A 25741-nucleotide genomic window follows, 5' to 3' on the forward strand; every position below is an offset into this window, starting at 1 on the left:
ATGCTTAGCCTCTGTAGAAAAAGAAAGATCAAGAACGGGGAGAAAAAAAGAAAAAAGAGGGAAGAAAAGATGAGAAATAGCTGCTCCAAAAAGTCAGAGAAATAATGCCTGGATAAAATTAACCCGTCCCACGAGTACAACCATTCCTGCAGCAGCCTTCCCTCAAAAGACGTGAGGGCACACGGCAGAGGGAGTTACCGCGTTCCTTCATTCCTTCACGGAGACACGGACCAGCACTCCCCATGCACACCAGCCGGGAAAAACCCAGGGGAAGAGGGACGGCGGTTCAGGCAGGCTCAAGGAGATCAGCGGGAGCGCGCGGTTTTACAGACCTGCGGTGCGTCGGGGTCCGCGGGCGGCTCTCCCGCGCCGGCGCTGCTGCTCGGGCTCCGCTTCCCGCAGGGCTCCCCGCCGAGCAGCTCCTCCGCGGGCAGGCTGGGCAGCGGCGGCGGCAGCCAAGCGCCCTCGGCGACGGCGCGGCCCGGCGCCACGCACAGGTTGTAGGAGGAGGGCAAGGTGCCCTCGCAGAAGTCGGCCGGGAAGGCGGCGCCGGCCACCGAGAAGCGCTGCGCGCCCAGGCAGCGCAGGACGGCGGGCGGCCCGGCCCGGCGCACCCGCGCCAGCACGGCCAGCGCCACGCTCAGCAGGAACAGGGCGGAGAGGAGCGCCAGCGCCAGCACCAGGTAGAACTGCAGCTCCGCCGGCGAGTCGGCGCCCGCCGCCCGCTCGCTCAGCTCCGGCAGCGCCTCCTGCAAGCTCTCGGCCAGCACCACGTGCAGCGTGGCCGTGGCCGACAGCGCCGGCTGCCCGTGGTCCTTCACCACGGCCACCAGCCGCTGCTTCGCCGCGTCCCTCTCCGACACGGCCCGCGCCGTCCGCACCTCGCCGCTGTGCAGCCCCACGCGGAACAGCGCCGGCTCCGACGCCTGCACCAGCTCGTACGACAGCCACGCGTTGCGCCCCGCGTCCGCGTCCACCGCCACCACCTTGGCCACCAGGTACCCGGCCTCGGCCGACCGCGGCACCACCTCGAACGGCGCCGCGACCGCCCCCACCGCCCCCGCCCCCGCGCCCGCCCCCGCGCCCGCCGCCGGCCACAGCACCCGCGGCGCGTTGTCGTTGCGGTCCAGCACGAAGACGCGCACCGTCGCCGTCGAGCTCCGCGACGGCGCCCCGCCGTCCTGCGCCCGCACCGCCACCGCGAACTCGCGGCACTGCTCGTAGTCGAAGGAGCGCTGCGCGTACACCGCGCCGCTCCGCGCCTCCACCGACACGTACGCCGCCGCGCCCGCGCTGCCGCCCGCCAGCCAGTAGCTCACGCGCCCGTTGGCGCCCGCGTCCGCGTCCCGCGCGCGCACGCGCACCACCGCCGCGCCCGCCGCGTTGTTCTCCGCCACGTAGGCGCTGTAGGCGGCCTCCTCGAACACCGGCGCGTTGTCGTTCACGTCCGACACCTCCAGCACCAGCGCCGTGCGGCTGGAGAGCGACGGGCTGCCCCGGTCCCTGGCCACCACCGTCACCCGGTGCTCGGGCGCCTGCTCCCGGTCCAGCGCGCTCGCCGTCACCACCTTGTACGAGCCGCCCGACGACGCCACGAGCGACAGCGGCGCCTCGCCCGACAGCTCGCACCACACCTGACCGTTCTCCCCGGAGTCCCGGTCCCGCACTTTCAACACGGCCACCACCGTGCCCGACGGCGCGTCCTCGGGCACCGGGCTCGACACCGACGTAAGTGTCACCTCGGGCGCGTTGTCGTTCACGTCCAGCACCTCCACTTCCACCTTGCAGTGCGCCACCAGACCGCCCCCGTCCCTCGCCTCCACGGCCAGGCTGAACGTGCGAGTGTCCTCGAAGTCCAGCGCCTCCTGCAGCGTGATCGTCCCGCTCTCCGCGTCCACCACGAACTTCTGAAGCACCTTGGACGGCGTTTTCCCGAAGCCGTAGGTGACGCGCGCGTTGGTGCCGGCGTCCGCGTCGGAGGCCGAGACGTTCAGCACCATCGAGCCCGGCGGCACGTCCTCGCGCAGGCTCGCGCGGTACCGGTCCTGTGCGAACACGGGTGCGTTGTCGTTGGCGTCGGTGACGTTGATGCAGAGCTGGGCGGTGCCGCTGCGGGGTGGCTCGCCGCCGTCCAGCGCCGTCAGCACCAGCCGCAGGCTCTGCTCGCTCTCCCGGTCCAGCGCACAGCGCAGCACCAGCTCCGCGAACTTGCTGCCGTCCGGGCTCTCCTTCACCTCCACCGCGAAGTACCCGTTGGCCTCCAGCTCGTAGCCCTGGAGCGAGTTGCTGCCCACGTCGGTGTCTTCCGCCATGCCCAAGTAAAACCGGGCGCCGGGAGAAGTTAACTCGTTGATCTCCAGCTGGAAATTGTCTTGCAGGAAGCGCGGCGCGTTGTCGTTGACGTCCTGGATGGCCACCTCGACGTGGAAAACGTTGAGCGGGTTCTGCACCAGCGCCTCGAAGCTGACGGCGCAGGACGCCGACTCGCCGCACATCTCCTCCCGGTCCAGCCGCTCGCTCACGTACAGGTTCCCGCTCTCCCCGCTCACCGTGAAGTATGGCTTCTCCGCGCTGAGCCGCAGCTTGCGTGCCGGCAGCTCCGCCGGGCTCAGCCCCAGGTCCCGCGCCAGCGGCCCCACCAGCGAGCCTCTGCCCAGCTCCTCGGGGATGGCGTAGCGGAGCCGCTCCGGCGCCGCCCGGCAGCACAAGCACAGCAGCAACGCGGGCAGCAGCACTCGCCCGCCGGCTCGCCGGCGGCTCTGCCTCTGCCTGCCCGCCATGCTCGGCAGCGCTGGCCGCGCTCCTCCCTCCTGCCGCTGCCCTCCCGCCCTTCCAGCCCCTCTCCGCAGCGAGCGAGCGCAGGGGCCGCCGCAGGGCAGCGATCTCGGCGCCGGCTCGGACGCCGCTGCTCCCCGCGCCGCGCCGCCTCTCGCCTCTGCTGCCCGGGCCGCTGCCGCTCTGGCCGGCGCCGGGCGAGCGAGCAGCCTGCGGGGGCAGGACGCTGCGGCGGCTCCGGCTGCGGCTCCGGCTCCGGCGCCGCTCCGCGTCGGCCAACAGCGGCACCCGGAGGCGCCGCGACGCCACCGCAGCCGGCTGACGGCCGCGCTCCCAGGGGCCCCGGCTCTGCTCCGGCTTTTGTGGGCTGCGCCCAGCAATAAATACAGGAGCTCAGCTGCTCTTCATACACTCAAGAGGGCTCTAGAAGAGCGATATACTAGTTTATAGCACGGAAGACTTTATGTTGAATTCTGCTTTCACACCTGGGGCGAACACCAAGACGCAAATATTCCTCATGGAGTAATCCATATGTAATCACAAACGGCAAACCTGTCACGCTGGTCCTGCAAAGGACTTCCATCTGCCCTGCATTTCTTCCTTCTGCTCATACAAGTCCCTGACATTTCTCCCACTGTTGATTTTTAGTGTAGGGAGAAGAACAATCACACTGAGAAATGTGTCACCCTAGAGGTAATGTGTATGGTTCTATGCTAAGACAACAAAATAAAATTTATTACTTTGTTTCGGAGTCACAAGAGAAGTTTTACATCTCCATACTGGAGGGGCTGACAATGGGAAAGTGCAAGGCCAGGTCAAGTCTTTCACAGATTCATAGAATGGTTTGCGTTGGGAGATACCTTTCAAGATCATCCAAGCTGATCTTGAACCCTTTCAATGGTGGAGCATCCACAACTTCTCTGGGGAATCTGTTCCAGTGTCTCACCACCATCAGCATAAAACATTTCTTCCTTATGTCCAATCCAAACCTCCCCTCGTTCAGTTTAAAACCATTGCCCCTTATCCTGTCATGACAGGCCCTGGTAAAAACTCTTTCTCCATCCTTCTTATAAGCACCATTGAAAAGACACAATATGGTCTCCCCAGAGCCTTCTCTTCTCCAGGCTGAAGAACCTCAACTTCTCCAGCCCGTCTTCACAGGAGAGGTCTTTCCAGCCCTTTGACCATTGTTGCGGCTCCTCTCTGGAACAGCTTTAACAGGTCCATGTCTTTGTTGTAGTGTGGGCCCCAGGGCTGTATGCAGTACTCCAGGTCGGGTCTCATGAAAGCGGAGTAGGAGACAACTACCATGCCTCCTCTTATTCAGCCCACGATATGATTGGATTTTGGGGCAGCAAGTGCACATTGTCGAATCTTGTCCCATTTTTCACACAACAGTACCCCCAAGTCCTTCTTTGCAGGGCTGCTCTCAATCCATTCATCCCACAGTCTGTACTGAAACTGGGAATGGTCCCGACCTAGGTGCAGGACCTTGCACTTGGCCTTCCTCAACTTCATGAGCTTCGCACAGGCTTGCTTCTCCAGCCAGTCAAGGTCCCTCCAGATGGCATCCCTTCCCTCAAGAGAATCAACAGCACCACTCAGCTTGGTGTTGCCTGTAAACTTGCTGAGGGTGCACACGACCCCACTCTCTAGGAAGACACTAAATAGCATTGGTGCAAGTACCTTGAGGTATACGACACATTATAGGTTTCTGTTTGGACATTGAGCCATTGACTGTGACTCTTTGGACGCAGCCATCCAGACACTTCCTCATCCATCTAACAGTCCCCCTGTCAAACCCATATCTCTCCAATGGAGCAGCCACCATGTCATGGGGGACTGAGTGGGGGACACCCTGCACATGTTCTCCCACTGGCCCCTAGTCACAGAAACCCTGAGGTCTAGCCATGGCTCATGACAACAAGCAAGGCAAGAGTTAGAAACATACAGAAAGGAATGGATCAGGAGGAATAACATTTCTTAGGCCAAACTTGCTGAGCAGAAGTAACTCAAATTGCACGGAACTCCATTAGGCACACAGTTGTGTTAACTATGACATGAGACCAGGTAGAGAAAAACAAAACCTTAAATTAGACAGGCAAGACAAGGAAGCTTCAGAGGACAAAGTGTTGTCGGTGAAACTCACCGGGAAGTCTTCTTGGCCTTCACTGCAGGTGTTGAAATTCATCCCTGAGGGCACCTAGAAGTCACTGAGGTCTCAAGTACAAGTGCCGCCCTAAAGTCTTGCCCTGGACTACATAGCAGGAGGTTTCAGTTTGAAAAATAATCATCAGCTCTCAGCAATTCTTCTAAAATGTGGCCTGCTTATGTCCCACAGATATGAAGGCATAAGCGTAAACCCCTTATCATCGGCCTCTTTCTCAAGGTAAGTCTTCTGAGAAATCGCAACAGATTCTCTTTTAGATTCTGCTTCATTTTTCTCACACACACAAAATTCTGTCTTACATGGCTGAAGTAAGTATTTGCTGCAAAACCACACTCAACAGTTTCAAATGCAAAACCAATGTCCACAAATGGGGAAAAGGAATCACAACTCACCAGGAAACAAAGGCAAGGATGGGAAGGGAACTGTAAGGGAACTGGTTCCCTGAAGGGAACTGTAAATACAACTATGAAGAAACACTACATCACAATGTTACAGGGAGATAGAGACAGATAAAGGAGATTTCACACGGGAATTATGAGCTGTTCTACTCATGCATCATCGTTCTACATACACAGTTATCGCGCAATTGTCATTGCCTTTCAGGATAGGGAATCCAGGACGACAGCATGAACGGCAGAGGCCTTGGCACCAGACATGAAAACAAGCCATTGCTCAGCCAAAATCACATTGACCCACCGATTTTCCTAGTTTGAAGCCAGACTCTCACCCTCCTTGCTCTGCAGTTACAGCCTTTACTTGCACCATGGACAATATCCAGTGTTTTGGCCGTATGTCCACCACAGGCAAAAGAGCATTTCATGCAGTGACATTTTAGGGAAACAGAAGTATATCCATGTCTTTGTCTCGGCAGCTGAGCACCTTCAAGGTATGGATGGGAACTGCTTCCCCAGCCCAACAATTAGAAGAGAGCTTTTAATGTTTTCAGGGTTACCCACCACAAAGAAGCCCAGCTTTAGACCCAGGCAACAAACAAGCCAAGAACGGGAAACGTAGAGAAGGAGTCATAGCTTAACGCTTCAGATTATGTCAACTGTAGAAGGTACACAAGAAGGGTATCTAGTTGGTAGAAAGTCCACAGGAGGCCCTCACAGGAGATCACACCTTTGACCATAGCCACAGTTCCTCCATGCAATTTCTTTGGACAATAACATAGGCAAAATGCATGGAAACACAACTCTGGGCCCCATAGAACAACTAGGACAAAATGAACCTGTAAACTTTTAAGTTGTACCACAGCAAAGTTTTTCACCTGCCCTGTCTCTGGACAGACAGAACTTTTCACCCTGCCCAAATGTCACACAAGAAGAGAATGACCTTTGCAGACAGACAGCACTGAAAGGAAAGTTGTGCATGCAACTTCTCCTTATCTGAGAACAAGGATCACAATACGGACACATGCAAAGACATTTCGCTGCTCCTCACACTAATTCGAAGAAACATACAATGTTCTCACGGGCAGAAGTGATATGCGGCTCCAATAAAGACCCAGTCGTCAAGGTATAACCTCAAAGTCACCATCATCCTTCTTCAGCACATTGGGCAACTTGGAAGATACATGACTCTTGAATCTTGACCTAAAGTGTAACCTATGCTCAATAACTACCATTCACAGGGAACAGCATGCGAGAGGAAAGCAAACTGATGAACCCACAGCTTGGCCAGCTGGAATCTGAGCAGTGCGATATCCAAAAATAAGACATCTTCAGACACCTTTCTATCCGACTAACACTACCGTTTCGGCCGCAGCCTTCCTCCAAAAGCTGGGAGGGCTGATGCTGAGACTCCTTTCTTTCTTTACCCTGAACAAATTCAGTTTCTCTACACATGGATCCGCACGCTCGTTTCCCTTGGGAGTCCATTACCAAAACAGCAATACCCAACAACTATCTGTTGATATCAGGTGATTTCACTAGAAATCAAAATGTTTCAGGTTTACCAGTTTTACCTTCTACCATTTTACTCAGCACAAACTGAATGGCCACAAACTCTCCACTGAGCCTACACTTAGGATGAAAAAGCTAGTGCCAGGTCTCACTTGCTGCTCTGAGTGGAAGGGGGTTTCACTGTTCCTTCTTTCATTCTGTCATGGAGACACAGATCAGCACTTCCCACCCACTCCACACAGTGAAACCTGGGAGAAAGAGGACAGAGGGTCAGAAAGGCTCAAGGAAAACGATGACAGCGTGGGCTTATAGATGTGGGGCACGGTGGTGTGCATGGGCGGCTCTTCCAAGCCAGCGCTGGTGCTCTGGCTCCACTTCCCAGAGGTGCCCCTGCTGAAAAGGTCCTCTGCCAGCAGGAGATCCATTGTCATTCTACAAGCACAGTTATTGCCTAAACACTTTATTTTTGTTGGAGGACTACCATTGCCTTTCAGGACAAGGAAACAACGATCACAGCATGAGTGACACAGGCCTTGGCACCAGGCATGAAAACAAACCATTGCTCAGCCAAAAGCACATGGACCCACCTATTTTGGTGGTTCAAAGCCAGCCTCTCACCCTCCTTGCTCTGCATTCACAGCCTTTACTTGAACCATGGACTATATCCAGGCATTTGGCCATATGTCGGCCACAGGCATAAAAGAATTTCATGCAGTGACGGAAACAGAAGTCTATCAAAGTCATTGTCTTGTGCACTGCGTTTGCGTGGCAAGGTTTTGGTAGCAGGGGGGCTACAGCGGTGGCTTCTGTGAGAAGATGCCTGAAGTTTCCCCCATGTATGACAGAGCCAGTTCCAGCTGGCTCCAAGATGGACCCACCACTGGCCAAACTGAGCCAAGCAGCGACAGTGGTAGCACCTCTGTGATAACATATTTAAGAAGGGTTAAAACCTGCTGCGCAACAGCACCCGCAAGAGAGAATACGTGAGAGAAACAACTGTGCAGACACCAAGGTCAGTGAAGAAGGACGTGCTTCAGGCGCCAGAGCACAGATTCCCCTGCAGCCCATGATGAAGACCATGGTGAGGCAGGTTGTCCCCCTGCAGCACATGGAGATCCATGCTGGAGCACACAGCCACCCTGCACCCTGTGGAGGACATCATGCTGGAGCAGGTGGATGTGCCCTGCAGGAGGCCGTGACCCCGTGGAGAGCCCACACTGGAGCAGGCTCTTGGAAGAACATGTGGCCCCGTGGAGGGGAGTCCACGCTAGAGCAGGTCTTCTGGTAGGACCCCTGTCCCCTGTGGGTGACCCATGCTGGAGCAGTCCATTCTTAAAGGACTGCACCCCATGGAAAGGACACACGCTGGAGCAGTTCGTGAAGATCTACAGCCTGCGGAAGCACTCAGCTGGAAAAGTTGGTAAAGGATTGTCTCCCATGGGTGGGACCCCACGCTGGAGCAGGGGAAGACTGTGAGGAGGATGGAGTGGCAGAGACAACGCATGATGAACTGCCTGAAGCCCCCATGCCCAGTCCCCCTGTGCCTCTTGGAGGGAGGAGATAGAGAAATCGGGAGCGAAGCTGAGCCTGGGAAGAAGGGAGGGCTGGGGGGAGGGTGTTTTAAGATTGTTCTGATTTCTCAGTATCCTACTCTGACTTTCAATTGGCAATAGATTAAATTAATTCCTACGAGTCAAGTCTGTTTTGCCCGGGACAGTAACTGATGAGTGATCTCCCTGTTCTCATCTCGTCCCATGAGTCTGTCATTGTACTTTCTCTCCCCTGTCCAGTTCAGGAGGGGGAGTGATAGAGCGACTCGGTGGGCACCTGGCATCCAGCCAGGGTCAACCCACCGCATCTTGGCAGCTGTAAACCTTCAAGGATCTGAAGACCATGAGCAATATAGAGTTCAGTTAAAGTCTCAGTCGTCAAAGCATCATCTCAAAGGTAACATCATCCTTCCTCAGCACAAGGGCTATTTGGAAGATACGTTATACTACCACAGTAACGTGAAGTTTACACCTATGCCTAATAACCACCATTCACGGGAATCATCAAGCAACAGGAAAGTCAACTTTTGAATCCACTTGCTTGGCCAGTTGGACTCCAAGCAAGGCAATAGCCCAAAATAGGACACCTTCAGTCACATTTTCAGAAGGCCAGCAATGAACCATGGGAATCGACAAAACACAGGCCATGTCTCCACCAGCACCTCCTCACACACAGCACCCCACGACTCTCCTCAAACACTTCACAGATTGTATGGTTGCCGTTGGTCTGCATCATTTGCAGATAAACTCCAGCCAAGGAAAAGTTGCACAGACAACTTCTCCTTACCATGGATAATATTTGATTTCTCAGCATGTGTATGTGACAAGCAAGAGCATTTGGTCCAGTGACATTTTAAGGAAAAACGTCTATGACAGTCAGACAAATTTAACAGATGTGATCGTCCACACATTATCACAGACAACGGCCTGACTTCAGATCATTACAATGAGCAAGGCAAGAAATTAACACCTGTAGAAAAGAAAGGACCATAGCATCCTCTTCTAGATTATGGCACTCAGAGAAGGTACATAATTCAGGTCTTGAGTAGGGAATGAATACACTGTTGGCTCCTCCCAAAGCTCCCTTATGGCACTTCTCCTAAGTACATCATTCAGCTTTTAATGAAGAAGATCAAAACAACCCTCAGAATTTGCAAGAACCTCTTATCACAAGACCAGTTACCAGGACCAATTCCCTCTAACAATATTCACCCTCGGTGCCATGATCAGGCCATGGATGGATACCAGGAGGGGAGGGGCATTTTCTGAGACCTTTGAAAGCACAGAAATGATACACACCCAGATGCGCCTCTGCTGCTACATTTACAGCGACTTCACATCTCCTTCCCCCACCAGAAAAACGACAGAACACCAAAGCACCCTCACTTCTCCTGCCTTCCCCACCACCGATAAGGCCCACGAAAACTCCAGCAAATGCCCTCAATGAGCAACGGGCACCAACACTCAGAATCTCTGTACACGAAACTATGCCTCGTCTCACCTGCATGCGCAGAGCAAAGGTGAGGGGAAAGAGGAACAATCCAGACTACCGGGAGGGGAAAGGCAGGGGAAGCACACAGCACGTTGCTGAGTGAAGCTGTGCCTTCCTTGGGACCAAAGCTCCCGAGGCGGCACAGCGAAGCCGTGGGGAAGGAAGGGCAGAGGAGCAGCAGAGGGAGGCGTGGCGGAGAAAGCCTGCTCGCAGGAACTCACCGGGGCGGCGGCGGCGGGGTCCTCCCCGAGCAGCGGCGCGGGCTCGTCGGGCGGCGGCCGGGCCGGGAGGGTGTCGCAGCAGCTGCCGCCCGAGCAGCGGAGCTGGCTCTTGCGCGAGTCGGCGGTGAGCGACACCTCGTGCGAGTAGGAGTGCAGGAAGGCGCGGACGCCGTCGATGCCCACGAAGTGCGAGGCCGGGACGCCGCGCAAGGCGCCGCTGCCCGCCGCCAGCAGCTGCGAGCGGCGCCAGCGCCGCAGGCGCAGCGCCAGCAGCAGCAGCAGGAAGGCGAGGAAGAGGCAGGACACGGCCGCCACGGCCACCACCAGCCACCGCGTCAGGCTGCCGGCCGGCTCGCCCGGCGCCGCCGCCGCGCTGCCCAGCTCCGACAGCAGCTCGGCCACGCTCTCGGCCAGCACCACCGTCAGCGTGGCCGTGGCCGACAGCGCCGGCCGCCCGTGGTCCTTCACCACCACCACCAGGCTCTGCCGCGCCGCGTCGCGGGCCAGCGGGAAGCGCGCCGTGCGCACCTCGCCGCTGTGCAGCCCCACGCGGAACAGCCCCGGCTCCGTCGCCTTGGCCAGCTCGTACGACAGCCATGCGTTCTGCCCCGCGTCCGCGTCCACCGCCACCACCTTGGCCACCAGCGCCCCGGGCTCCGCCGAGCGCGGCGCCAGCTCCACGCCCGCCCAGCCCGCGCCCGACGACGACGACGACGACGCCGGCGGCGGGTACAGCACCTGCGGCGCGTTGTCGTTCTCGTCCACGATCACGAGCCGCACTGACACGTTGCTGCTCAGCGGGGGCGCGCCGCCGTCCTCCGCCCGCACCCACAGCCCCACCTCGCGCACCTCCTCGTAGTCGAAGGAGCGCAGCGCGTACAGCGCGCCCGTCTCCGCCTGCACCGACACGTAGGACGAGAGCGGCGCGCCCCGCACCCGCCCCTCCGACAGCCGGTACCGCACGCGCGCGTTCTGCCCCCAGTCCGCGTCTGCCGCCCGCACCGTCAGCACCAGCGCGCCCGCCGCGTTGTTCTCGGGCAGCCGGGCGCTGTAGCGCGCCTCCGCGAACACCGGCGCGTTGTCGTTCACGTCCAGCACCCGCAGCGCCAGCACCGCGCTGCTCCACAGCGCCGGCGACCCGCCGTCCCTCGCCCGCACCGTCACGTTGTACTCCGACACCTCCTCCCGGTCCAGCTCCCTCGCTGTCACCACGCGATAGTAGCTGCCCTGCGAGCTCCGCAGCTCGAACGGGATGCCCCCGTCCAGCGAGCACCGCACCTCGCCGTTCGCGCCCGAGTCCCGGTCCTGCACGTGCAGCAGGGCCACCACCGTCCCCGACGGTGCGTCCTCAGAGATCGCGCTGAGCTGAGAAGTCACTGTCAGTTCGGGCGCGTTGTCGTTGACGTCTGTCACGGTGATCAAGACTGTCGCCGTATCGAAAAGGCCCCCGCCGTCTCGTGCCTGCACCTCCAGTTCGTAGGAGTCCCCTTCCTCGAAGTCCAGGCTCCGCACCAGCGTGATCGCTCCCGTCGCAGACTCCAGCTGGAAAATCTGCGAGGCTTTCTCCGCGATTTTCTTCAGCGAGTATTTCACGTCGCCGTTCAGCCCCTCGTCGGCGTCGGCGGCTGTGACGGTGACGAGGGCGGAGCCTACGGGCACGTCCTCCGGCACTCGCACCGTGTACTCCGCCTGCCTGAACACGGGCGCGTTGTCGTTCGCGTCCAGCACGGCCACGCGGATCCGCGCCGTGCCCGTCCGCGCCGGCTCTCCGCCGTCGCTCGCCCGCAGCACCAGCTCGTGAAACGCCGCCTCCTCCCGGTCCAGCGCCTTCGCCAGCACCAGCTCGGGACGCTGATCCCCGCCGGGGCCCGCCCGCACGGCCAGCGAGAAGTGCTCGTCGCCGCTCAGCTCGTAGCTCTGCAGGGAATTCCGACCCACGTCCGGGTCGTGAGCCTCGGCCAGGGGAAACCGCGACCCCGGCGATGTCGTCTCGCTTATTCTCAGCTCCGTTTCTGCCTCTCGGAAGCTGGGCGCGTTGTCGTTAATGTCCTTGATTTCTACCTCAATCTCATAAACCTGCATTTCCCCCTCCACGATCACCTCACAGCGCAGCACGCATTGCTCCACACTCTCGCAGAGATGCTCTCTGTCTATCCTCTCCGCCGTCACTAAACGGCCCGTCTGCCCGTGCAGGGAGAAATACTGCGTCCTGCCTCTGTCTATGATGCGGAGGCCGCGGTCGCGGAGCGCCGGCAGCTCCAGCGCCAGGTCCTTGGCCACGTCGCCCACGAAGGAGCCCTTCGGCATCTCCTCGGGAACCGAGTAGCGCAGCTGCCCCCACGCCGCCTCCCACGCCGCCACCAGGACGCACCACAGCAGGGCTCGCTCCCGCCGGCCCCAGCGCTTCCCCGCCGCGCACATCTCCGCCGCGGCACCGCCGGCACCGCACCACCGCCGGCAGCTCCCCGCCGCCGCCCGACGAACTGCCTCCGCTCCGGCTCCGGCTCCCGCTCCGTGTTCGCCGTTCCCGGCCGCTGCCGCCGGCCCCTCCGCCTCGCTGCAGCACGGCTCCGCACCGCGGGGACGCTCGCAGACCGCCCGGCCGCCGAGACACCCAGCCAGCGAGCGAGCGAGCCGGGCCGCAGCGGGCGGGGCTGCCTCCAGCGCTCCGGCCTTCCTCTCCCTCCTCCTCGGTCAACAGCGGCGCCCGCAGCCTCCTCCCGGCACTGCAGGCACCGAGCGCTGCCCAGCGCTGCCCGCCCTGCCTTGCCCACGCACGGGCAGCTCGCGGGGACGGGGCCGTCGCCACGCACACGTCCGTGCCCGTCCAGCGCCCACCTCCTGCCCTGGCTTTTCTCCAGCCGATCTCTTCTTTGGTCCTCCAGGCGATCGTGGCCAGGAGGAAGGCAGACGCCTCGCGTGGTCGTGGTGTTTCCACGGCACGGAGAAAATGACTCGCTAATGGCGATATACGTGAAGTAAAATATTTTTTTTTAATTCGACGTGCAGAATATTACGAGCTTTATCCCATTTGTCCAAAAGCACAAGCCCCCGCCACGAATTTTTTTAGCAGTCATGCTTGAATGACTGCTGCAAGGACAGCAAAAGAAAACAGGCTCTGAAATAGAACACGTGATATTCAGACACACAAACGCCCGGAGAACCAGAGGTTCTGAAGAAGGCGGGCTCCATCCTCCGAAACGGAGAACCGAAGCCCCCTGAGCCCGTACAGCTCCTGAGGAGAAGAGGATCAGGTACATCTGCCTGGGCTCCTGTGCCCCTTCTGTGCCCCACTACAGCAAAGGGGGGTGATCGCAGCCGTACAACAGCTTCGCTTTCCTCCACATTTTTCTTGTGCCTCTCTTTTCCCGATATTCGCCTATTCTGAACAGTATTTCAGAACGGGATGAGAGCAATGCAATGCTTCAGTGAAGTCACTGGGCTAATGGCTACATCACGAAGCTGCTGGAACACCTAAAGACGCAGCTAATACTGAGAAGGGAAAGTTAATCGACTTTATAGCGTGATTTCCCGTTTCAATAGCCCACATCAATTTAGCGTTTGGACACTTTATAAACATTTGCCTTTAATCAAGTAATTCGATACTTTGAACGACGAGGAAGGGGGTTGCCTTTTGGCAGAAATCAAGATGTAAAGGATTGCAACTTGTTAATAAAGCATTCATCTAAGCCTTGAATCTTCATGTTGGTAGGACACCTTTTCAACCAAATACTGTACAACAGGAGGAGAAGACAAGTAGAACTGCGCACCCGAAACTACGCAGACCAGGTGTTAATGTGCAAATGGACTTCAGCCGAGTGCCTAATTGCTGTCATTTTGCCTATTCCCTTGCCGCTGTCGAGATGTTCCCAGGGTGGGTAGAGACCGTTAACCCCCGGGGTTGTGTCCCGCTAGAGGTCCAAAGTTCTCTTTTATGACATGCAGAATAATTCGACTTTTACTCCGTTAGTCCCAAGGCACAATCTCCACCCCGAATTGCACGGCTTTGTGCAGCAATGGTACTTGAATGACTTTTCCCTCAGCCTGTTTGCAGATCCAAACAGCGCCATGGAGTAGGGGAACTGCTCAGAAACAGTCGCGATGGTCAGTCCCCGCATCCCGCAGTACAGGGACTGCCCTGCACTCGACACTTTGATTGCTTCTCACCTGCACATCGGAGGCTGCTCCGAAGCAGCCTGCATTTCTCCCCCTTCCCCAACTACCCCTTCGGAATTCTTGACTAGAGCCTCACACTACCGGCCGTACACGCAGGACGTAGTACTCTCTTCTAGAGTAACTCAGCCGCAGCAGCGATGCATGTGCACTCGCTCTCGGCGGTAGTGCAAAAAAAGCCCAAAAGAAAACAGCATAAACTACACGCTTCACGTTACACAATGTACAACTCTTCGGGAAAAGAGGGATGCAAAAGGAAATAAAAATCACGACCATTTTTTTTGAGATTCCATCCTATGGCTTAACCTCTGTAGAAAAAGATCAGGAACGGGAGAGAAAAAAAAAAAAGAGAGGGAACAAAAGATGAGAAATAGCTGCACAAAAAAGTCAGAGCAATAATGCCTGGGTAAAATTAACCCGTCCCACGAGTGCAACCATTGCTGCAGCAGCCTTCCCTCAAAAGACGGGAGAGCACACGGCAGAGGCGGAGGAACGTCCTCTCACTTTTCCATTCATGGAACCACACGCGCCTTTCCTTTGGGAGTCCCACACCGAAACACTATTAACCAAAATGTCTTTGATCAGCTATCAAGCAGATCCAACCCCATCGTTTCGGGAAAAAAGGAAAAATCTCCAACATCAAGCGTCAACCCCATTTTTCCGAGCCGTCGTGTAGAATTAGTGGGTCTCATTTTACACAGTAAGGACCTGCCTTCATCCTTACTAACTCATAACGTTTCAGGCAGTACAGGCTTCCTAGAGAAAACTTCTCAGCTGAACGTGAACGCGTGATGAAGTCGGAAATGCCGTCGCTACCTGCCTGCTCAGACTGGAAAAGGAACAAATGCAAAACGCCCGTGCGCAGCAGCAGCAGAACTCATCACATCTCGGAGGCTCACCACTCTTGTACCGTTTTACCCAGCACAAGCCGAACGGCAAAGAACCTCCCGCGGAGCCGACACGGCTGGCAGCTCCGGCTCTCACTGCCTGCTGGTAAAAGAGCAACGGTACCGGATTCTTTCCCTCGTTCATGGAAAGCCAGATGGGCTGTAACGGGCAAAGCAGACAAAGGAAGACCAAGAGCCCGCTGCCCTCGGCGTGAGGTTAGGAAAGGCTCGGAGACAAGGACTGCGCGGGCTTACAGACCTGCGGTGCATCGGGGTCCGCGGGCGGCTCTCCCGCGCCGGCGCTGCTGCTCGGGCTCCGCTTCCCGCAGGGCTCCCCGCCGAGCAGCTCCTCCGCGGGCAGGCTGGGCAGCGGCGGCGGCGGCGGCAGCCAAGCGCCCTCGGCGACGGCGCGGCCCGGCGCCACGCACAGGTTGTAGGAGGAGGGCAAGGTGCCCTCGCAGAAGTCGGCCGGGAAGGCGGCGCCGGCCACCGAGAAGCGCTGCGCGCCCAGGCAGCGCAGGACGGCGGGCGGCCCGGCCCGGCGCACCCGCGCCAGCACGGCCAGCGCCACGCTCAGCAGGAACAGGGCGGAGAGGAGCGCCAGCGCCAGCACCAGGTAGAACTGCAGCTCCGCCGGCGAGTCGGCGCCCGCCGCCCGCTCGCTCAGCTCCGGCAGCGCCTCCTGCAAGCTCTCGGCCAGCACCACGTGCAGCGTGGCCGTGGCCGACAGCGCCGGCTGCCCGTGGTCCTTCACCACGGCCACCAGCCGCTGCTTCGCCGCGTCCCTCTCCGACACGGCCCGCGCCGTCCGCACCTCGCCGCTGTGCAGCCCCACGCGGAACAGCGCCGGCTCCGGCGCCTGCACCAGCTCGTACGACAGCCACGCGTTGCGCCCCGCGTCCGCGTCCACCGCCACCACCTTGGCCACCAGGTACCCGGCCTCGGCCGACCGCGGCACCACCTCGAACGGCGCCGCGACCGCCCCCGCGCCCGCCGCCGGCCACAGCACCCGCGGCGCGTTGTCGTTGCGGTCCAGCACGAAGACGCGCACCGTCGCCGTCGAGCTCCGCGACGGCGCCCCGCCGTCCTGCGCCCGCACCGCCACCGCGAACTCGCGGCACTGCTCGTAGTCGAAGGAGCGCTGCGCGTACACCGCGCCGCTCCGCGCCTCCACCGACACGTACGCCGCCGCGCCCACCGCGCCCGCGCTGCCGCCCGCCAGCCAGTAGCTCACGCGCCCGTTGGCGCCCGCGTCCGCGTCCCGCGCGCGCACGCGCACCACCGCCGCGCCCGCCGCGTTGTTCTCCGCCACGTAGGCGCTGTAGGCGGCCTCCTCGAACACCGGCGCGTTGTCGTTCACGTCCGACACCTCCAGCACCAGCGCCGCGCGGCTGGAGAGCGACGGGCTGCCCCGGTCCCTGGCAGTGACGGTGATATTGTAAGCAGAGACCTTTTCTCTGTCTAAGGCACTGGCTATTATTAGTTTGTAGGTGTTCTCTGATGACGCTTCTAGTCTGAAAGGCAGATCGCCGTCGATGTTGCAGCTCACTTCTCCGTTATCTCCCGAGTCTCTGTCACGGACATTGATCACAGCTACAACTGTGCTCGGGACCGAGTCTTCGGGTATCGGATTCAAGATAGGCAGGATGGAAAGGGTTGGCGCATTGTCGTTCACGTCTAGAATGTCTATGTGCACTTTGGCGTGCGCACTCAGCCCACCCCCGTCCTTGCCTTCAACACTCGCTTCATAATATTTTCCTTCTTCATAATCTAAGGGGCCTGTAACCTTCACATCCCCTGTCCTGGAATCGAGAGTGAAGAGCTGGCGAGCACTGTTTGCGATGTCACTGAAAGAATAGGTAATTTCCGCATTTGTACCTTCGTCGCCGTCGGTAGCTTTCACCTGTAAAGCTAAGGAGCCCTCTGGCAGATTTTCCAGCAGTCGAATTTTGTAGATCTCTTTGGTGAATACCGGCGGGTTGTCATTTGCGTCGGTCACGTTAATCTTAATCTGGACGGTCCCGGATCGGACGGGATCCCCGCTATCCACTGCCGTCAGTATCAAATGGTGATTTCTCTGTTTTTCTCGATCTAAGCTTTTCTCCAGCACTAATTCCGGCTGCTTCGTCCCATCAGCACTCTCCCTCACTACAAGGGAGAAGTGCGGGTTGGGGGTAAGTTGGTAATTTTGTAATGAGTTTGCCCCAATGTCGGGGTCTCTTCCAGTGCCCAGTGGGAACCTAGCCCCAGAAGGCGTGGACTCGATCATTTCTACGGAAACAAATTCTCTGTCAAACTGCGGTGCATTGTCATTGATATCCTGAATAGTAACACTCACGTGAAATATATTGAAAGGGTTTTCCACGACTGCCTCCAAACTGAGGACACAGGGCGACACGGCCCCGCAGATGCCCTCTCGGTCTATCCTCTCGTTTACCCGCAGATTTGTATTATCTTCCCCTAGAGTGAAGTATTGCTTTTCGTCACCAGAGACTATCCGCAGCTTGCGTGCCGGCAGCTCCGCCGGGCTCAGCCCCAGGTCCCGCGCCAGCGGCCCCACCAGCGAGCCTCTGCCCAGCTCCTCGGGGATGGCGTAGCGGAGCCGCTCCGGCGCCGCCCGGCAGCACAAGCACAGCAGCACGGCCAACAGCGCGACCCGCCCGGCGGCTGCCCGGCCCTGCGCTGCCGGTCGGACCTCCATTCTCTGCTTTCCTGGAGCGTATTCTGCTGAAGATTTTAAATAAGGCTTTCCGAGCAGCTGAATCAGTACCTGAGAGAAACTAATATATAAAATCCTTGTCGCCGGTCGGAGGACGGGCTGAGTCGGGCAATTCCTGCTCTTCGCTCTGCTCTGCTCCGTGCGGAGCGGCGCTGCGCGGGCGCCGGGGTCGGGGAGGAGCCGACGGCGGAGCCGCTTCTCCGCCTTGGCCAACAGTGACACCCTGAGTCCGTGCCTGAGAACCGCAGCGTCCGAGAGGAAGGGAACAGCCCGAAAGTCCGGCTACGCACGTCCTTAAACCGCCCTCACACACGGGCTGGAAATTACGGGTGTTGTCAGCAGCGCGAAAGAGAGAACCTGTATCTGTGCTGAAACGGTGCATCTAGGAATTCCCGTTGTCTGAATTCCTTACACTTGCAAGTCTTCTCCAGGATAAATCCTCCCCCATTGCTCGGAGGGTGTGGGGCAGGATCTCTATCTCTAGTGTGAGGGCGCGGGCATGTCCCCGCTGCCATCTCCTCACCGCCGTGAGAGAAATGGCAGGACAGGACGAGCGCTGAAGCACCGCTCGTAGATAGTGGTTTTATTTTTCATAGTTGGGAGAGCCCAAGCTAGCACTCAGCTTTCCCATTTTGAACGGTGATCGCTGATGGAAGAGCAAAGCCGGGAATCCCAGCCACTGAGAAAACCGCAGCGGTCACACCAGACCTACCGGATCCCATCTCTTTCGATATTCAAAACCCAGTAGCATCGTATCAGTGCCGGACAACCCAACCCTGAATTTTTTTGACTGTCTCTCTGACAAACCACGTCCTCATCTCCTAAGCCGACCGTTACTGCAGCTGGTCTCAAAACTTAAGAATCTTTTCTGGCAAATGTCGACGGTGGTTACTGTTGCTTGAACAAGTCAAGAGAAAACAGACAGATCCCACCCTCATGAAAAGCTGTTGTATCTCACCTGTACATTAAAACCTCGTCCTTCTTACGGTGAATAAAAAATAAAGACCTGAAGGAGGGCTGTATTACCACAGCCCCTTATGCAGACGACAAGAAACGGTTAGAAAACCCTCCACACAACCTGCCTGGTGGAGTAGCTCTCGCATATACACCCACGCTGAGTCTCTGTAGGTGCCGGTGTGAAGACCTCCTCCCCTTCTCACTAAGTTGTCGTTAGAAAATACGTTTCCCTGCTAACTCTGGCCGTTCATCCAGTGGAGGATAATTTATTTTGCTTCAGCTGCACCTATACACAGCTCACGGTAACAAATTAATAACCTATCAGAACGAGAAGTTGTTTTGAATTTGTCATGTTTCAGGAGTCAAGATCTAGCAAGCATGTGAGCATCTCTATATAAGGTCGAGAGAAGGATGTGGATATTTGTATAGGGACAGGGGCATTCTGCTGAAACATGTCGGGGTCAATTCAGTGCCTTCTATATGGCGAGAATTGCCTAGCACAACCCAGACACACATTTTCATGCATCTTCACGCACCCAGGCACCCTCCAAATCGCTGTTTCCAAGCCGAGATTGATGTCTCCTAGTTCCGGGATTTCCTCTTCCCCCTTGTACCCGAGCCTGCGGGCCACAGCACAGTGAAGTCCCAGGAGGACGCAGCTAAGAACCAGCCTGCATCAGAGAGGGAAGCGTTTTCTTCCCACATGCATATCCTATGTGACTTTGTGTCTGATGGATGGCAGCAGAAAGGGGTAACGACCACAAGGTTGGTTGGTGGGAAGCATGAGGTTATGTCTCAGCTTACATTCCCACCACACACAAAATCACCTGTACAAAGTCAGAATATTTTGGCGAGATCAGCACAAAAAATCTGCAGACCTTCACCGGCAACCTTACAGCATGATTTTCTCTCAATGTGAAAGCAGTCATTTTTCGTGACACTAGTTTATTTTGTTTAAAATGCAACGATACAATGTATCACCAGCTTAAACAGCAGAGTAACAAACAATACAGCAATGTAATATTACTCATTAATTATATTCCTGAAGTCCTAAAAGCCTGTTCAGCCCATGATGAAAGATCAGTTATGGAGGAAATAAGGCAGGCCGCTTCCAAGAGAGCCTATTTGGTAGACGTGCTTTCAGAACAGAATGGTGTGCTTGGCAGAAAAAAAAATACTTTAATATTATAAGCAAACCAAGGAGTACAATATTTTATATTCTCAGATTAACACGCAATCCGAAATTAGACACACGATAAACAGACTGTGATGAATCTTACTTTGTTTTAAAATATTTTCCATCCGTATTCTAGTAAATATACTCTATTTCGATGTCTCTGCCTGTACGCTAATCGGCAATTACATTTGTATCGAATCCAAAGGTTAATCCACGAAGCCCAGCAGTGGGAAAAACTCGATGGGCTATCAGAGCAATTTTTCACCATGTAATGCAAACCTATTCGTAGAGCTTTGAGTTTCCTTAAGTGGGATTGATTAATTAGTTTGTTGAAGGTGGATTTCCAAGTAACCTGGGACTTCAGAGATGTTGGCTTTCGTCCTACAAGATTGCCCAATTCTAACAGCTTTTGAGAGCTGATACAGGGGATGGAAATGAAATTCTGGGAACTGGGTATTAGGAAGTACTTAAGCAATTTCAAGGAAGTGTCAGAGGAAGACCTAGAAACTGAAATTTCCCTGTCCAGTTGCACACGCAATGGAATCTTCCAGCCTTAGAGAACACTAGATACGATGAGCTCAGCCCAACTGGTAGAGAACATAGCACATAAAACACACACAGCAGACTCAGCACACGTACAGGAGGTGACATTCACGAGATGGCGACGATCGTAAAATGTGATTTCCAACACTACAAAATGTGCACTCTGAAATGTATGTGGCTACCCTAAGAATCCTAAGCACAGCGTACACAAAATAAGGTAAAAAAAAATTTAACATACCGGAAAGGAAACTTGGCCATCATTCTCGGCAACGTGATCTCCCGTAGGGACGAGATCACCCGAAGCTTCAGCTGGTGTGATTTCTACCTCAATCTCATAAACCTGCATCTCCCCCTCCACGATCACCTCACAGCGCAGCACGCATTGCTCCACACTCTCGCAGAGATGCTCTCTGTCTATCCTCTTCGCCATCACTAAATGGCCCGTAGGCCAGTGCAGGGAGAAATACTGCGTTCTAAGGCATCTCCTCGGGAACCGAGTAGCACAGCTGCCGCCACGCCGCCATCCAGCATGACGATTCGGATTGTTGTCATTGATCCCGATTTCACGGGACTCCCGCTCTCTGTGCCTGTCAGGATGAAAGTATGAGCAGCCTGCTGCTCCCGATCCAAAGATTTTACCAACATTAATTCCGCAGATTTCACGCCGTCGTCTCTGTTCTTCACCTCCAAGGTGGAATAGGAGCTGCCCCCACGCCGCCTCCCAGGCCGCCACCAGGACGCACCCCAGCAGGGCTCGCTCCCGCCGGCCCCAGCACCTCCTCTCACCGCCATAGCAAAGCCCGGCAGCAGCTGCCCGCTCGGCCCTGCGCCTGCCAGAGCCGGCTCACCGCTGCCGCCGCTCTCCTCCCGCCGCGCCTCGCCCCGAGCAGCCCGCCTCGGCTCGCTCGCACCGCGCTGCTTCGGGCTCGGACGGACCTCGCTCGCCCTTGCTCCGGCGGCCGCCGCCCGCCTGTCGGCCTATCGTGAGCTGACAGCAACCCTCGCAACCGCCGACGGCAACTGCCGGGCTCTGGCGCGGGGAAGCGGCCTTCCCGCTCCTGCCCGGCGACTAGCGCCTGCTGCAGCCCCGCTCTTGCCCCCAGCCCTGTCGAGAGTGCTTACAGATTCACAGGACAGGCCTCCAACAGTCTCTCCGACAAGTCCTGCCCTTCTCTTCTCCAGGCTGAACAAACCCAACTCTAGCAGCTTTTCCTCACAGGAGATGTGTTCCATCCCTCTGATCATTTTTGTGGCCCTCCTCTGGACCCGCTCCAACAGGTCCATGTCTTTCCTCTACTGAGGAAGCCAGAGCTGGAGCAGTACTGCAGGTGGGGTGTCACCAGAGCAGAGTAGAGGGGCAGGATCACCTCCCTCGACCTGCTGGCCACGCTGCTGGTGATGCAGCCAAGGATATGGTTGGCTTCCTGGGTTGCAAGTGCACATTGCCAGCTCATGTCCAGTTTCTCAGCCATCAGGACCCCCAAGTCCTTGGCAGGCCTGCTTTCAGCCCTTCACCCCCAGCTTGTGTTGATACTGGGTTTTCCCTGGACCCAGGTGCAGGACCTTGCACTTGGCCTTGTTGAACCTCATGAGGTTCACATGGGCCCACTTCTCAAGCTTGTCCAGGTCCCTCTGAATGGCATCCCATCCCTCAGCTGTGTCAACTACACCACTCAGCTTGGTGTCATCTGCAAATGTGCTGAGGGTGCACTCGATTCAACTGTCCATGTCTTTGATGAAGATATTGAACTGCACTGGTCCCCATATGGACCCCTGAGGAACAATACTCATGACTGACCTCCATCTGGATGTTGAGCTGTTGACCAGACCCCTATTGCATGTGATCATCCAGCCAATTTCTTAGCCACCAAAGCGTCCATCCATCAAATCCATCCGTCTCCAATTTAGAGAGAATTTTGTGGCGGACCATGTCAAAGGCCTTCCAGAAGTCCAGATAGATGACATCCGTAGCTCTTCCCCTGTCCACTGATGTAGTCACTCTGTCATAAAAGGCCACTAGGTCGATCAGGCAAGACTTGCCCTGGGTGAAGCCACGCTGGCTGCCTTGAATCACCTCCCTGTCCTCCATGTGCCTTCGCATAGCTTCTAAGAGGATCTGTTCCATGATCTTCCCAGGCACAGAGCCGAGGCCAACAGGTCCGTTGTTCCCAGGGTCCTCCTTTCTACCCTTTTGAAAAATGAGTGCAATGGTTCCCATTTTTCCAGTGACCAGGGACTTCACCTCACTGCCATGACTTTTCCAAAATCATGGAGAGTGGCTTGGCAACAACATCAGCCAATTCCCTCAGGACTCTGAAGTGCATCTCATCGGGTCCCATAGACTTATGCATTTTTCAGGTTCCTCAGGAGGTCTCGAACCTGATATTTGCTTCCTGTGGGAGGGACTTTGCTGCCCCAGTCCCTGCCTTGAGGTCCACCCACTCAAGAGGTGTGGGGAGAGATTGCCAGTGAAGACTGAGGCAAAAAAGTTGTTGAGTACCTCATGCTTCTCCTCATCTCTTGTGGCCTGTTTGCCAGTGGCACACTTTCTCTGACCTTCCTTTCCTGGCTGACGTACCTGCAGAAGCCCTTCTCATTATTCTTTGTATCCCTTGCCAAGTTCAGCTCCAGCTGTGCCTTGGCCTTCCTGATCCCATCCCTGCACAACTGGGCAATATCTCTGGACTGTTCCCAGGATACCTGTCCCTGCTTCCACTCCCTGTGCAGTTCCTTCTAGCCCTTTACTTTGACCAGCAAGTCTATACACGGTCTGGCTGGTCGCTTGCCTTCCTTTCCTGATTTCTTACACGTGGGGATGGAGAGCTCTTGCATGCGCTCTGTGGAAAGGGTCCTTAAAGATCTGCCAGCTCTGCTCTGCTGCCTTGTCCCTGAGGGCAGTTTCCCAGGGGGGTCCCATGGACTAACTCCTTGAACACCTGCAAGTTGGCTTTCCTAAAATTCAGGATCCTGACTCCACTCTTCACCCCTCGGGAAAGCTCAGCAGTGTGTTCAGGCCCTCCAGTGCAGGGAACAGCCTCCCCCTCTCACAAGGTAAAAACTGTAAGAAACCATCTAGTTATGAACTGCATCAGACACCTGGACAGTCAAGCTGGAATGACCCCAGAAGCAGCTGGTTTCTACCAGGAAGTGCTGGTTCCTTGTGATCTCATTTAGACAGACATGCCCACTCTCAAAGATGTCATTCACAACTCTGATCAATATAGGTCACGCTACTGGAAGAGATGAGCATAGATAATCCTATATCCCTTTTGATGCAGAGAACCCTGAGCAGAGCAGCTTCACACAGGACTCCAGCCACGCACAGCATGCCATGCAGACCGCGGTCACGGAAAAGAAAGAGTGCCCCTGTATCAGTCATTCAAGCCATTTTAGGACTGCCCTGCAAGACAGCAATTCCATTCATTGTTTCTAGTGTCATAGTAAAGGAAGCTCCCATGCAGACTTGTTGCTCGCAGGTGGCATTCTCACCAGTAGCAAGTGGGAGCTGCCTGCAGGCTCCTTGCTTAACAATGAGCTGCCCGAGTTTATCCTGCTCACCAGGGATTTATGCAGCACAGCACAGGCCTGTGCCTTTCCCCAGTTAACTGGATTGTGGGTCAGTCAGTCCTTGGTGTACAATGGTCTTCTGGTCAGCATCGCTACACCAGCCTGTCCTCAGGACTTACCTTTTTATCAGGGCTTTGCGGAAGGGATGGCTGCAGTCCTCTGCATTACCCAAGAGTGAATCCTCTCCCTGGTAGCAGTTTTCACCCACCAATTGCCCACCTCCTGGCGCTGCCCCAACTGCTTCCCCCAGGGAACATGTTTGCTGACTTTGTGCCATCCATCCCCCAAAACATTTAGAATCAAAACACCTCACAGTTGTCATCCGCAGCTGGAGCTGGAGTGTTGGAAAGGTCACTCCCGCCACCTCGCTGCTTTGCAGAGGCCTTTGCACACCCAGGGCCCATGTTAGGGTAAGGGACAGTTTCCCCCAACCTGGATCGAACTGGGCCCTGTCGCAGCCAGAAGCTCAGTGCTCAGAAGACCCGCAGAGGCCTGCCAGCAGATCCCTGCTCCCCACAATTTTCCTCAGTGCTCCTTTGGCTGATTCTCCAAATTCAAAAAATGTACCCGCTCAACCTACACTCAGCCAACAGATGAAATAAGAAAAAAACTCCCGGCCTTTGGAAAACTTTGACAGAGCTTTCCCAGAAAGAACATCTCTACAAAGACTGTCTCCACACAAGACATTCAGGCGTTCTCTTTATTTCACTTTTACACACAAGGCTATCCCGGTCCAAAACGGTACAGTTTATACCTGCAGCACAACACAGTGTGACGGTTTCCAAATATTCCCTGCCACACTGCCTTCATTCAAACAATCCATTATTATACATGAGGTGACAGTCCTTCTTAAAAGGAATAGCTAAGATGATGCTCAAACACAGTTCACAGAAGGAGAAAGGTCAAAAAGGAAAATGCAAATGCTCTTAACACAAACCCAGAAAATCATATCGGCACAGCTTTCCACTCCCATCAAGATGTCTCTGTACAGTTAGAGTCTATGCCAACACTGCTTGTGCTGCTGTATTTCCAATAGCCCACCCACCCCCCTCTCATGCACCAAAGGAAAATCTCATTGTGCATTTTGCTGTTCTCCCTTTGAGAAGATGAGACTTCTGTACTCAAAGGGTCAAAATACCTTTCCTGCCTGATGACCTGGAATTCCATGTATTGCAATGGCTGGATGCGAGCAACTCCCTGTCTTACCGGGCAGCTTTTGTGCAGCATATGCAGACACACAACGGCTGTATGGACAGACATGGTGACCAGAAGGCAAACACACAGAGCCCACACATCTCACACAGAGACATCCAGAACCCAGAGAAGAAAGAGCCCCGTGCTTGCCCCACCTTGTAACACAGTACTCACAAATTCCTTGCTTTCCTGACCCCGGGCGAGGGCTTCGTGCATTTCAGCGAGCATGTGGTTTGTCTACCCGACCGTGCCATGGCGTTACAGCACAGAATCAGAGGTCGACAGTCTTGCCTGACAGCAAGTGAGACAAGAACTTAGCTGGGGCCCCTCGACCTAACCCCACTCTGGAAGCATTTCAGAAACAACCATAAGACAGCCGAAATATATTATTACCTGACTGAGGGAGCCTTAC

General features: G+C 56.3%; 3 protein-coding genes across 3 annotated transcripts; all 3 read right to left on the reverse strand.

The window, feature by feature from the left end:
* Window positions 1–305: 305 nt before the first annotated feature.
* LOC132318404 (protocadherin gamma-B5-like) lies at window positions 306–2780 on the reverse strand. The gene has a single exon (XM_059825608.1). It carries the CDS (start codon window positions 2778–2780, stop codon window positions 306–308), a length of 2475 nt encoding a protein of 824 aa, XP_059681591.1.
* A 4284-nt stretch (window positions 2781–7064) lies between these two features.
* Window positions 7065–12841, reverse strand: LOC132318405 (protocadherin gamma-A2-like). The gene is made up of 2 exons (XM_059825609.1): window positions 10113–12841; window positions 7065–7097 (listed from the first exon to the last, which is right to left on the reverse strand). Exons 1-2 carry the CDS (start codon window positions 12531–12533, stop codon window positions 7065–7067), a joined length of 2454 nt encoding a protein of 817 aa, XP_059681592.1. The 5' UTR covers window positions 12534–12841.
* A 2132-nt stretch (window positions 12842–14973) lies between these two features.
* LOC104255169 (protocadherin gamma-B6-like) lies at window positions 14974–17873 on the reverse strand. Its single transcript, XM_059825610.1, has 3 exons — window positions 15432–17873; window positions 15297–15332; window positions 14974–15114 (listed from the first exon to the last, which is right to left on the reverse strand). Exons 1-3 carry the CDS (start codon window positions 17871–17873, stop codon window positions 14974–14976), a joined length of 2619 nt encoding a protein of 872 aa, XP_059681593.1.
* Between the last annotated feature and the right edge of the window lie 7868 nt (window positions 17874–25741).

Source organism: Gavia stellata, chromosome 16 (genome assembly GCF_030936135.1).
Source record: "Gavia stellata isolate bGavSte3 chromosome 16, bGavSte3.hap2, whole genome shotgun sequence".
NCBI lineage: Eukaryota > Metazoa > Chordata > Aves > Gaviiformes > Gaviidae > Gavia > Gavia stellata.

Bases quoted from the DNA above. Each gene is read 5' to 3' on its own strand.
- LOC132318404 (XM_059825608.1), bottom strand. From the start codon at position 2,780: ATGGCGGGCAGGCAGAGGCAGAGCCGCCGGCGAGCCGGCGGGCGAGTG.
- LOC132318405 (XM_059825609.1), bottom strand. From the start codon at position 12,533: ATGTGCGCGGCGGGGAAGCGCTGGGGCCGGCGGGAGCGAGCCCTGCTG. The intron at 7,098-10,112 runs GTGAGTTCCTGC...TCTTTCTCCCAG, and splicing joins ACCCCGCCGCCGCCGCCCCG to GTTTCACTGTGTGGAGTGGG.
- LOC104255169 (XM_059825610.1), bottom strand. From the start codon at position 17,873: ATGGAGGTCCGACCGGCAGCGCAGGGCCGGGCAGCCGCCGGGCGGGTC. The intron at 15,333-15,431 runs GTCTGTAAGCCC...TGCCCGTTACAG, and splicing joins CGGACCCCGATGCACCGCAG to CCCATCTGGCTTTCCATGAA. The intron at 15,115-15,296 runs GTACCGTTGCTC...TTCCTTTTCCAG, and splicing joins TGAACGAGGGAAAGAATCCG to TCTGAGCAGGCAGGTAGCGA.